The sequence below is a fragment of the Pseudorca crassidens genome, chromosome 2 (assembly GCF_039906515.1).
Source record: "Pseudorca crassidens isolate mPseCra1 chromosome 2, mPseCra1.hap1, whole genome shotgun sequence".
Taxonomy (NCBI): domain Eukaryota; kingdom Metazoa; phylum Chordata; class Mammalia; order Artiodactyla; family Delphinidae; genus Pseudorca; species Pseudorca crassidens.
This window is the reverse complement of record NC_090297.1, coordinates 100,535,666-100,549,106: the sequence shown is the minus strand read 5'-3', so window position 1 is coordinate 100,549,106 and position 13,441 is coordinate 100,535,666. Positions and strand designations below refer to the sequence as shown.

Here is a 13,441-nt window from a genome sequence, read left to right as displayed (position 1 = left end):
TAAGTACTGTAGAAAAACTTCCATTTTATATCTTTAAAAATGTATAGGGGACTTCCCTGGCGGTCCAGTGATTAAGACTCTGCACTTCCAATGCAAGGGATATGGGTTCGATCCCTGGTTGGGGAACTAAGATACCACCTGTCATGCGGTGCGGCCAAAAAAGAAAAGAACAATGTATAGGGAAGCAAGTACCTTCTTCTACTTCATTTAGGACATGCTGGCATTAGCCTCACTTTTTATTACAGAGTGAATTTAATAAAGTACCCAAAGAAGAACATGAATGTAATTGGCTAAAAGCCTCCAGTTTTCTCATGGTGCGTATTAGGGCATCAGCCTAATTTATTATTCTTAGGTATCTGATAAAACACCTTTGTAATTTTGTACACTAAGTCCTTTTCTTATCAATTTGTGTCTATCATACCAATATAAAGAATACTAGAGTTTTACAAGATACAACTTTAAAATGTATCTCCTTTCTTAAGGAAATCCTTTGAATTTGAGGACATTCAGCACTTTCGAAATCAGAACTCACGGAAGATTCGTGAAGAACTTAGAAGAAATTCTGGCTCAGCACTTTATTACACACAGTCTGAGGACAATATCTATGAGGATATCATATGTAGGTGTCCACAAACTTTGCAATTAAATTTAGTGAGTATGTAGTTGGTGGAGCCCTTAACTAGAGTATGTTATTTTCTTTTACAATCAAGCATGTCTTGCTCTAGATTTTCCTTTCTAATATTGAAACCTTTGTTGTATAAATTCCTTAATTCTCTAATGGATTTTACAACTAGTTTATTGGACTGTTCAGTTCAGAAGTAGATGTGTGTAGTATGGTATTTTGAGAATTCTTTGAGGTTGGTTGGACACCTGAGTGGTTTGTGAGCTTAAAGTACCATTGATTTTGAGACCTACATCCCTACAGCAATGTAGAGTAGAAAGCTGAACATATTTAGTCAGTTTTTGCTTTCTTTTCCTTTTAAGTGTAGTCAGTGTGTTCCCATTTAATTATGTTCCTCTAAACTTTTTTTTCATTATTTTTCAAGATCCCATCAAAGAAAATCCATATGAAGATATTCCAGTGCAGCCTTTGCCCATGTGGAGGTCTCTTTCAACATGGAAGCTACCACCCCCTAAAATTGCTTTCAAAGCACACAAGGTATAACCAGAGAAATAAGAAAATATTAGAATCTTATTTATGATCCTACAAAAAGGTTAAAATGGTTTAACTAGGGCCAAAACTAAGAGGCACTGAAATGTTGGTTTATTGTTCTTTGTTTTATTTTGGGGGGAGCAGCACAAAACTTTTTTTTTGGTTTTGGGGAGGGGTTTTTGTTTGTTTTTTTAGCGCTTGAGAAGACTTGAATACAAACACCTTTAGACAGACCATAAACCTTTTAGTTCACTATAGTTACCACAGCACTGTAATAGTCCCACATCAACCTGTGGCCTAAATTACCTGTCTGGTCCCTGCAAGCACTCACCAGCCCTGAAAGCAAAGGCTGCCTTGAGTTAATGAGGACTCTGAGCTATTGTTTTCTGGAAATTTGATTACACTGTTGTAGAAGAACTTGGATTAGAAACCCAAGAAACTTCTTTACAAACAGTGAAAAAGAAATTACGGTGTCCTCATTTTAGATGATTTTAAAGGAAAGATAAATATTTTGGGGGGATAGCTTTGACTTTGAGAACACAGGCATTACCTAGATGATCTTACCTTAGCAGTACCTCTTCTGTTTTAGCTTCCTCCCAAACCTCAGTTACTTCACCGGAAGACTATGGAACCGAAGAACTCACAAGTTTATTTATGGTCAAAGCTCACAAAGGATACCACATTGCCTGTCACTTTAACTGAATGGAAGCTTTTCCGAGCTGGAGAAGTTGCAAACAGGAAAAGGAAAAATCTTCCAAGGGTAAGAACTCCAGTACTTTGATTCTTCAACTCTTACTTCAGCATTTCCACAAATGCGAATAAATAAACTTTAGACTGAAACGAATAATAGGTTAGAACTGACCTACTGGAATTAGAAGATTTGGAAAGCAGCCTTAAGCTAAGTTTTTGCTCATGCAAGAAAAATGCATGAATGGCTTTTGCCAAGGTTTTTGTGTGTGTGTGTGGATTTGGAAAATTGATTTTAGATGGAGGACTTCGCCCTAGTTACCTTAGTTCTCATTAAAATCAGCTGCCGGTGTGAAGGAAGCCCTAGAACCTCATGTAAAAGGACCTTCTAGTAAGCTGGCATCAGTGTTGTTCTCACTTATTTGTATAACAGCCAAAGTTAATTCAGTTTTGTGCCTGAGTTTACAAATTTTCAGTAATGACAAAGTATATGCCAAAAATGTCCACTCAAAGGAAGGAAAAAAGAAATTTTACTATTACTTGGGAAAAGAAATTTTTGCCAATTATATTAAATAAATGACTTCTCTCTCAAGGGAGAAAAGGCAGTAAGTCTGTAAATCATCTCAGTGACAGCCACTGAACCAAAATAAAGAAATTTGGATTATTTGTAATATATATATTTTTAAGAGAGACATTTAAGAAATTACATGAAAATATTTAAAAACTGTTTATGTTATTTTGTTCTGTAATTCAGAATGTTTTCAGGATTACTATGCAGAAATAAAATCATTTAAATAGTATTCCTGTCTTTAATCCCATCTGAATTAGCTATATTCATTTAGCACATGATTTCTGTACCTGATTTTAACACTGAACAAAAGTCATAGCTGTTTCTTGGTGTAGTAACTGCTGATTGGTTCCTTGGGAAATATTCTGTTCCACAGTTACTTTAATTCTTCTGATCCATTTCCTGCCCCTCCCTCTTTAATATGTGAAGTGTTAAAGACACAGAGTTTTTTTTAAAGCACTAAACTGATCTCTCTGGAAAAAAAAATCTTTAGGTGTTTATTCTCCTGTGTATGGTGAGGACTACTTAAAAATCAGAGGTTTAAAGAATTTCCAGGATGTATGTATATATAATGCATAACAATCACTTTCCTGTACACCAGGAACTAACACCGCATTGTAAATCAACTATACTTCCAAAAAAAAAAAAAAAAAAAGAATTGCTGGCACAACAAAGCAGCCTCCCACATGTTCCAGAAACAGCAGATCATGCGTTCACAGGGGCTAGAACACAAACACATAAGGAATTGTATTTAAGATGTGGTTCTTGGAATAGCATTAACAAATATTTAGAAATTATGGATTGTGGAATTTAATGAGACCCAAGGATATTTGCAGTGCTTTTGATTTCATGCCTCAGTATTTTATGTACTGTGGATCCCTTGAGTACTCAAAGCCTGTTCTCTTTCTGATTATAGGTGAGATGATCCAACTTTTCCTGTTTGGATATTTTCCCAAAGGTTTTCTTAAGAAATGGGGAAGAGAAAAATGGTGATGAATTCTTGATTGTCAGGCAGGAACAGACTGTTAGCATTTCTACCTGTGACCCTCCTTGGATTAAATCCTTTTAGGATGTTTCATTTGCAATACAAATTTTGGTTTTGGACTATCTTCGGGAACAACATTCCATGAGGAAAGCAGTTTTCACTTATTTCCTCTTTGATGACTAGAGCTATCTCTGGAAGGGAAACTGGTTTCATAGTTTGAAAGTAACTGATCTAGTCCATATGCCTCTTCCCTACCCTTCCTTTCTTTCTCTACTGTGGCAATCTGTGTGGGATTGTTTGCTAGAGTAGATTTCCTAATGTTTTATATTGTTTGTGTCAAGTGTGTACAGCAATATGGTTTCCATCATTTCTTAGGAAAACTATTCTACGGTATTTCCTATAACTAGAAGGTAATTATAGGCTCCTAGCTCATAATCAAAATTTAAATTTTATTACTTTATCTCATATTTCTAGAATAGATAGTTCCCTTTTCTTTATAACATTTGAGTATACTTTTAAGTATACTTTTCAAATACACATTAATAATTCTACTATTTTTGGTCCTTATGTATCCAAAATACATGTTTACTCTCATACATCTTTCCTATAGCCCCTAGCAATACCTTTTTATGTTGGATTCTCTTATTTTCTTTAATAATGCTAATATTTAAGAATATTGGTAACTTTTCACTTGAATTATAGCTATGAAAATCTTTAAAAGAATAAACTCATCCAAAAATGTGGGAATAATCTGCATATTGGAAGCACATGTTTCTCACATGTTATTTTTCTTGCAGTGGACTGATTCACTGCCTATGGATTGCCAGGATTGCTAGAGAAACAAGGACAAAGGAAAAAACAAGAACATTTTTCTCAAGCAACTTTGTTGGTTATCATATTATATAATGTTCCTAACAACTGTAATTCTGGGCATTAAATATGTTAAATCAATATTGATAGTTAAGAAAAAGTTTGGAATTTTAAGAAAAATATACATAGAAAAACTAATCAATTTCTCCTTTTAAAAGTGGCTGTTGATCAGCTTTAATTCTTTTCTCTTTTTTAAGCCCAGTCTGTCTGTCTGTCTCTTTTATACACACTTCCCAGAAGCAAAGAAAGAATTTTAATGAATAATGCATATTAAATGGAACATTGTTTTGTACTTGGACATATTTGAGAATCTCCTATTTTTATGACATGTTTCCAAAATAAATTATAATATTAGTGCTCCCAGTAGCAAAGGAGTATTCCTTTTGACTAAAGCTTTCTAAGCGTGATTATCCTCTCTTTGCAAAAATTCCTGGGAGCAGACATAACTGTGCCTCACCCTGCCTTACAAGTGAGTAAATATCCCACTTCCTACTCTGGGCTCGCAAAAACTTGAGTCCATTGGTAAGGCTTGGTCAATATATGGAGTGCAGTAGCCAGATTTCCTGCATGTTGTGACATGGAATGACAAGCAATCTCTCTAAGAACCTGTGCTAAACTTCCTCTGGAAAGGAAATATCCTTTCCCACTTCTCTTACCCATGTTAAATGGAATATGTATTAGAATAGCATATCATCTTACTAAAGATAATTTTAGATTCAAAATTGAAAAATGTAAAGGTTTTTATTTATAAAATGGATCTTTCTCTGAACGAGAATCACTAATAAGTTAACATCAAGCTGCAAAACTTGTTGGTGTTTGTTTTAGCTTGTACTTTTCTGGTCTTTTTTCAGCTTGTATTGAAAATAGATGATATATTTGAATCTAAGAGAGGGAAGAAGAGGGTAAAGTTACACCCTTACACTGGAAAAGATGTACCTCCCTCTAAAGGTAAGAATTGTTCCAACTGTCCATAGCTATTAGCATATGAAGGGCAAATCATTAAATAATTTAATGTTTGATGTGAATTATAATTTTTGGTTTACTTTCCTGTCTATCCCACTTAAACATAAAACTTCTTTAGGCTAAGGGATTATTTCTTGTTCTTCCTCAAATCCCTTTTGTTTAGTTCTGTACCAAGTAATAACTATTGGATGAATAAGTAAATAAATTAAAAAATAGTTATAAACCAATGAGACTAATTTTCATGGACAGGTTGCATCCTTATTATGTAGTACTACTTTGATTTACAGTCTTTTGTCAGTATAGACTCTCTCAGTGTCGAAATGAAAATATTAAGTATATATATACTGAATGTATGTGGTATTCAACCTATAGTCATCTAATAAGTTCAGTAGTTTTATTCCTCAGATGCCTAGATAAAACTTAGATTGTCTTAAGAAACTTTCAACATCTATAGTGAATTATTATTGTAGAATCTTCTTTACAACTTTAACTTGGTTGTCTGGCAAAGGATGTGTAGAGTTTAGCAATTTTTGTCTGTGAGATTCATAAGTGAGAAGCAACAGCCAAGTCATACCAGAAAAGAATATTTCATATTTTTGCAGACTTCCAAAGACAGAAATTTCTTCATTTTCATTGAAAATCTCTTCTTCATTCTAACAATTACTATGTGAAAATAAACTTCCCTGTTCAATAATTCAAGACTCTTTCTTCTTACTTTGTGATGATTAAAATCATCTCATCACCATTTTAAATGTGAGTTTTCATATTTGCAAAAGCAATTATTACAACATTTCAGCCTTTTCTTCTGTAGAAGAAATACTTCTGGTTTTTGTTAATAATAATAGCTACCATTTACTGAATGAAGTAATAGTTTCTTTATGTACTTTATCTGGTGTATAACGTATGACCACACTGGGAGGTAGGGACTGTCCTAATTTTACAGAGGAAGAAGCTGAGCCAGAGGAGGAAGCATCAATTTGAATCAAGGAGCATGATACCACAAAGTCTTCTTCTTCTCTATTATGATTGTTTTTCTAAATAACGGCATGTAGCAAATATTATTGTTTTATAGATAAGGAAATAAATTATAAATTGCAAATTTTGTGAAATATCAAGACACTGGAACCAGGACAAATTCTTAGAAAACATTATCATTTTCCCGTATTAACAGCACTCTATTGATAACTGTATTCACCAGATATGCCACCCTAGGTAGATGATCACCGATCTCTTATTTTATTTGAATGCTTTATGGATTAGGAACATTTTAGTAAATTTGGCTCGAAGAAAAGTTTTTGAAGAGCCAAATCCTTTTTTTCACTGTATCATTATTGAAAAGAAAAAATTCAAGAGCATAAACTGCCAACTTCTAACACATACACACACAAAAAGGAGGAGTCCCTACAGATTTTTCTTTTGCGTGGCTCAAAGGAAATATGCATTTACTCAGTCTCTGTGGCCAACTCCTTCAGTGGACCCGAGGAATTTCTCTCATGCCTGAGGATCTCCTGGCTCAGTAGTCACAGTTCTCAGATTTTTGTTTACCTCCTTAAGCTTTTGTCTGTATATCAGCAATGCCTCATAGAACCAGATGATTGTATTTACCTGCTCTGCCAGTACATGCTAGGTTTTACCGAATCTGTTGCAACCTAAACAGTTCTTAACTCTCAGTTATCAGGTATCACAAAATGATTTATTGTCCTTCTTCAAAATTATAATTTTGTGTGTTGAAGTCACATTTTAAAAAGGGACAATCTAGTACTTTTTTGATCCCTACAGATTCTCAACAGATTTTCCTATTGGCTTATAAACCCCTTAACCTTCATTCAGTGTCTTGGAATGCAGATCGTCAAAACCCATAGATGTGAATATATTAAAGCCATTTAAATGAGCTTTTGTAAGGTCTTTTCCAGGTAAATTACCTTTCCTCCCTTCCCTCTTTCTTTTTTTTTTGTCTTTCCAAACACTTCATGGGCTCCCAAGAGGTGCTTGGTGCTAAGGATACAAATAGGACTCAGGAGCTCACAGTGTTTGTTCTTTCATACTGAACAATATTTTATAGCCCCAGTATACTTTTTGTCATTGTAGTTAGTTTGAAGTTATAAAACCTGTACAGTACACAATATTTAAATACCTGCTTTTTCTGTAACATGTCTTGTGTAGCTTTCCCACATATCTAATGAAGAGACAGTATTTGTTTTTATGTTCTCTTCTTCCTTATTACAAAATTAAAATGAGCACAGCAAGAAATTACAATAATATAAAATAACATAAAACGGAAAGCCAAAGTTTCCCAAACCTCCTCCTACTAATCCCAGAAAATCTTATGCACATGCAAATATTTTTTCTCCCCAAATACTTTTATACTATTCAGACTTTGTATATCTTGCTGTTTTAAAAAAATATATAATTAATATACTTTGGAGCTCTTTTGGTATCAACACATAGAGATCCACATAGCTGTACTGTATTTCTTGGTATAGATGTAAAAGAATTTTATTTAGCTGGTAGACATTTTGGCTGTTTCTAACATTTTATTTAACCTGTGGATAATTAAGTTTTATAAATAGATAGGTAGATATATAGATATAGATTTTTTCTTCAAACAATGCTGTAATATATATTTTTTGTTTATATATTTTTTTGTATGTTGGTAAGAATACATCTGTAGAATAAGTTCCTAGCAGTGTACTTAATCAAAGAACACATACTTTAAAGAACACATAAATTAAAATTTTTATAACTGCTGACAAATTGTCTCACAAATAGATTTTAACAACTTAAAAAAAAACAGCTTTGGGCTTCCCTGGTGGCGCAGTGGTTGAGAGTCCGCCTGCCGATGCAGGGGACACGGGTTCGTGGCCTGGTCCGGGAAGATCCCACATTGCTGCGGAGCGGCTGGACCCGTGAGCCGTGGCCACTGGGCCTGTGCATCCAGAGCCTGTGCTCTGCAACAGGAGAGGCCACAACAGTGAGAGGTCCGCGTACCGCAAAAAAAAAAAAAACAGCTTTATATTTCTTTGAAGAGCTTTTGAAAATGGTTTTTTCCTCGTAATCTTCATTAATACTGTGTTTTATTAGAGCTTTTTATTTTTTGCCAGTATCATGGTTGAAAAGTGTATCTTACTTATTGTTTTAAGTTATTAAATTTATTTTATTAATTATGAATTTGAACAGTTATGTTTATCAATAGTTATCAGTCTTTTTCTACAAATTGTCTTTTCCTACTCTTTTATTCATTTTTTTTGTTGTGCTGTGTTTTTACTTATTCATTTGTAACAGCTATTTAAATATTAAGAAACTTAGCCTTGCGTCTGCAACGTGGATTTCAAATATTCCCCCAGTTTATTTACCTTTTGAATTTACTAATGATTTTTTATTAGATTAGAAATTTTACATTTTTATACAATCAAACTTCCGTACAGTTTTCATTTATGACTCCTAGTCCTTGTTTTTCCTGATATATTAAAATTTTTTCCCTTTCTTTTTATTTTAAAATTTTGCTTTAACTTTTCAGACTTAATTTAGAAATTTTTCGTTCACCTGTTCACGATGTTTTGTTTTGTGTTTTGGTTGTTCTCTTTCTTTCTTTTTTTTTTTTTTTTGTAAATTGACAATGTGCCTAGTATTGTACAGAACATTCCCTTCTAGAAACAGGCTAAAAGTATCTTAGCCTCAAGATACTTAAAATCCAATTGTGGAAAATAAGAGCAGTTCAAAGCTGTTTGAGTACTGTAAGAATTCAGAGTAAAGTTCAGTTTAGTTTGGCATTAGAGGTGGCTTAGAGGCATCATAAAGGCATCATAAATATTACTTCATAAACTTACTTGGTAATCTTTCTTAGCCTCACATTTTCCTGTTAATCTAAATTCACAGTTTGTTCCGTATTGAGATTTTTGTTTAGCCAGGTTGGTGTTTTACCTTTGATACCTTATTTGGGAATATAAAGACAATGATATGAAGGTAGAAATAAAATCCACTCTGATCAAGGCTTTCTAAAACTAGTCTGAACTGCTGTTAATTTCTAGAATTAGGGATGAGAGGGGAACTGAGGAGGGAGGTGGGTATGGGAAGAAGATGGAATGGAATAGTTTCTTCTCTGAGCCTTTTATTCTTTTTTGCACCTGTCCTGCCCTGATACAGCTAAGTGGTTTGGAGAAAGGCTCAGCCTCCTTAATTATTCCTTACTCCAAGTAAGTCCCCAGGTCCGTGGAGCTTTTACATTGTTTTTGTCCTCATGTTCTGCCTGTTCTTGTTGGACAGTACAAATGGAAACTCTTTCTTTTCAGGTGAAACCTGTGGGTACGAAAGTGATGCCGAGTATCTGCCAAAGAGTGAGTGAGTCAGTGGGGCTGCTCCCTTTCGCGTGATGATCCTGGTTGTAGGTGGAGTGGCACCTGCCTTTGTGATTAAGCATGTTTTTTCTACACGAAGTTTCACTTTGTCGGTGATTTCTTCATTATAAGAACCTGTTGAGATTTGGGGAACTAAACAGTACACTGTCAGATGTTTGACAGCATTAAAGATCTCCCATGGTAGAGTGAGGCAGACCAGTGTAGTTCTTAAGATGGAATGTCCTTCCATCTTAAGAGGGGAGCGGCAGAGCTGCACGTTCAGACGTATGTGCAGCAGCCAAAACAGAGTATGTGAGTCATTCTCTGAGGCAAATACTTTGCATTAAATATCTGATTTTTTCATAGTCATTCATTTGAGTATCTTAGATATCTCTGACATTGGGACAGGAAACACTGATCTGTTTCTTATTCATAGGTATTTATATTCTAAATTATTGTGCCATTTACTTTCTGTTAGAATATAGAAGCTGCTGTGCTTTTTTGGCTGTATTTGTTCAAGCAGTCATAGTGCTCTGTATCCTTCATCTAATGGATTTTCACAGCAAATTATTTAATTTCTGTTTAACTGAAGCATGGAAAAAATAGGAGACCTGAATTATCAAAGCTGAGTACAGGGCAGTTCCAGGTCTGATACTCTGATCTTATGATTAATAATCATGTGCTCCTACCAGTAGCCTAAATTGCTTCAGGTGTTTGATTCTGTAGGCTGACTGAAGGTGAAACTTAAGTCATCATCAGGTTCAGCTTGGATGTGTAAAGATGATTAATTTTGTTCTGTTGCTACTGAGAAACAGGCCCTAAAATTTTCTTGACTTGAACTGAGCCCTTTGGAGTTTGGAGCAAGGAAGGTTTGCCTAGAGCACTAAATGTACCGGATAATTTTGGAGAGGCACTCCAAAACTATTTTTTAAGTGTTCTTAATATTTTGATCTACCTTGTAACTTCTTTGGGGGCAGAATGCATCATATCTCAAAAGAAAAGCGAAACAGTTAGTGGATGAGTCTTTCCATCATTGGCTCAGAATGACACATAAGCAAATCTCTGGGATGCTTAGACTATTTCTTCTGCAAGTACTGCATGTCCCCTAGTGGAGACTACCCCAAATTATTCAGAATTTAGAGATAAATGAGAATAAAGGATAAATGGTATCCACTTTTCGGTGGGATTGCTCATACTGTTTACATAGTATGCTTCTATGAATTCTTTCTTTTGAGAAATAGTCTGCTAATGGATACCTTCTTACATGTCATTTTTCTCTCTTGCATTTAGCACCATTTATTGATATAAGTATATGTCCATTATTAGTAATATATGCCAAGGAGAAAAGGGAAAAGAACATTTCTTTAATGTGAGGATAGTTTTTGTTTTAACTTGATCAAACTTGTCTCTTTAGGAACTTACCTTCTATAGGACTCAGTTCTTTTATCAGATCTTTTCCCCCACCTAAGATTTCATGGTCCCCAAAATGGCATCTTTTGTCAGGCCAGTGCTTTTACCTGACATTTTCTGTGTATCCTGGCGTCATGCCATGAAAGATGGGATGGCACAGAGTATGTGTTGGGACATACATAGGTATCAGTTGGGACACAGAACATCGGTCCCACTGCAGGGCCCCCAGGTGCTTGTGAGAATCTGCACTTGTCCTCCAAGTGTGTCATAGCCCTAACAAGTATGTCTGGGTGGCAGACATTGGTTAGTCAACATTCATTAGCAACGACTGAGTGAAGATTAGTCCTGCGTGGGTCATGACCTCTGGATGCTAGAGGGAAGATAGGGCTATAAAGGAAAACAAGACTCCGTAATCTCATCGCAGGTCGCTACAAGCGCATAGCGCAACTGCAGCAACCTTCCAAGAGGAATCCTCACTACCAGACCTTAGAGCGGGATCTAATTGAATTACAGGAGCAGCAGCTGTTTGAACTTTTTGTGGTGGTGTCTCTACAGAAGAAGCCATCAGAAATAAGCTACATTCCCCAGGTCATACAACAATTCCCTAGCAAGGTAAGTGCATGGAGGCTATGAGGCATCCAGGAACGTTTCTGTGTCTCTGTGTATTTATTCCCTCTCTTCTTGTTTACTATTGTCTCAGTTAGCTTTTACTAATACTGTACTTCTTGTAGGATCCGGTGCACTCTAATGATACCTCGTGTCAGGCATGGGCTGCAACCAAGGGGGAATTAAAGCTCGTTATTCAAGTTGGGCTTTTATCTTTTGCTCTGCTATTTACTAAGTGACCTTTAGCAAGTTACAGAGCCTCAGTTTTCTCATCCTTAATGAGGGGAGTGGTAAATGTGGCAGAGTAGGGTAGCAGTTCAGAGCATGGACTGGGAGCCAGCTATCTGCATTTGCCACTTATTAGCTCTGTGACTTGGACCAGTTGAACTGCTCTGTGCCTCATTTTCTTCATTGGTCAAAGGGGGATAATCTTCATAGTGTCTACCCCCTTGGAGTTGTGGTGAGGATTAAATGAGCTAATTATAATTAATATAAGGCACTTAGAACAGTGTCTAGCATACAGTAAGCACTATGTAATGTTATTCCCTATTAGTGAGGATTTAATGAGATAATGTATGTAACGTGCTTAATCCAGTTCCTTGCACATAGTAACACTTGATAAATGGTAACTGTTATTAACGGTATTATTTCATTTACCTTTTTCACAAAATAATTCATTCATTTATTTAATCAATATTTCATAAATACCTACTATTTGCCAAGATTAGGTGCTGGGAGAGCACAGAGCTTACCTCACAGAGCTTACAAAATAGACCCCAAATGTGGCTCTGAGCTTTGTGGCAGTAAATACAAAGAGCATAATCGTTACATCAGGGCTTAACAAACTGATGGCCTCTGAGCATATTTAGCCCACAGATATGTTTTTTGGGTTTGCACAGTAATAAAATAATAAAAGTTTTGTTGTCAATTTTTTGTTTAAAAGTCATATTTCACATAAAAATCTGTATTTCTGCTTTCTCCTGAGAAACTAGAAAGACTGCCAACATTCAGCCTACATTCCTAAGTGGCATGAATTGGCTGAAGCTGAGTAAGAGCAGGACTGACTTCATGGGCATGTGACCAGTGCAGTCACACAAGGCCCCTCACTTACAAGGGCCCTGCACCCTGCTCCGCAGTCACCGTTGAAGTTCTTAATAATTTTATTTTTTTATTTTTATTTTATTTTATTTTTTACGGTATGCGGGCCTCTCACTGTTGTGGCCTCTCCCGTTGCGGAGCACAGGCTCCAGACGTGCAGGCTCAGCGGCCATGGCTCACGGGCCCAGCCGCTCCGCGGCATGTGGAATCTTCCCAGACCGGGGCACGAACCCGCGTCCCCTGCATCGGCAGGCGGACTCTCAACCACTGCGCCACCAGGGAAGCCCCAATAATTTTATATTTGAATTTGTGTTTTGTAAGTGAGGAGTGAGATCTGATGAGACAGTGGGGCACGTGCCAAGGTCTTAAAGCCTTGGCTCATGTATGCTGTCACCTCTCCAGGATGAGTTCTCCAGTTGTCCTCACTCCTACCCCTTGGTTCCCCAGGCCCCGTCTGGCTTCCCCCTTTCAATCCTCACTCAGTGACTGCTGCCACCCTCTGCACGGGCATGGAGGGGGTCAGGATCAGGCAAGCATTAACGCCGAAGTGTCTTAAGCAACACATGGTAGATCCTTCCCTACCCTGGGCATTGCCCCTGTGTTCAGTGAGTGGCCTGGGGGGGGCAAGCCTTTTCACCACCCCCAATCCAAGTACTAAGCACGTCCCCATGTGGAGGCTACAACCCCTTGAGGGTCGCCTAGCTGCTGCGGGTTCGAGTAGTGGGCCCATGGGAAGGGAAGTCCTTGGCTCAACTGTCCCACCCCTA

The 13,441-nt window shown here is 36.6% G+C and overlaps 1 protein-coding gene across 5 annotated transcripts in view; it reads left to right on the top strand.

The window, feature by feature from the left end:
- DENND2C (DENN domain containing 2C) overlaps nt 1-13,441 on the top strand; it is a 93,263-nt gene that overhangs the window by 56,636 nt on the left and 23,186 nt on the right. For all 5 annotated transcript variants that reach the window (XM_067727347.1, XM_067727342.1, XM_067727344.1 and 2 more), the window contains exons 3-8: nt 483-619; nt 1,047-1,159; nt 1,743-1,913; nt 5,115-5,211; nt 9,516-9,560; nt 11,395-11,582. In XM_067727347.1, coding sequence (XP_067583448.1) covers nt 483-619; nt 1,047-1,159; nt 1,743-1,913; nt 5,115-5,211; nt 9,516-9,560; nt 11,395-11,582 — 751 coding nt within the window. The remainder of the gene's footprint in view (nt 1-482; nt 620-1,046; nt 1,160-1,742; nt 1,914-5,114; nt 5,212-9,515; nt 9,561-11,394; nt 11,583-13,441) is intronic.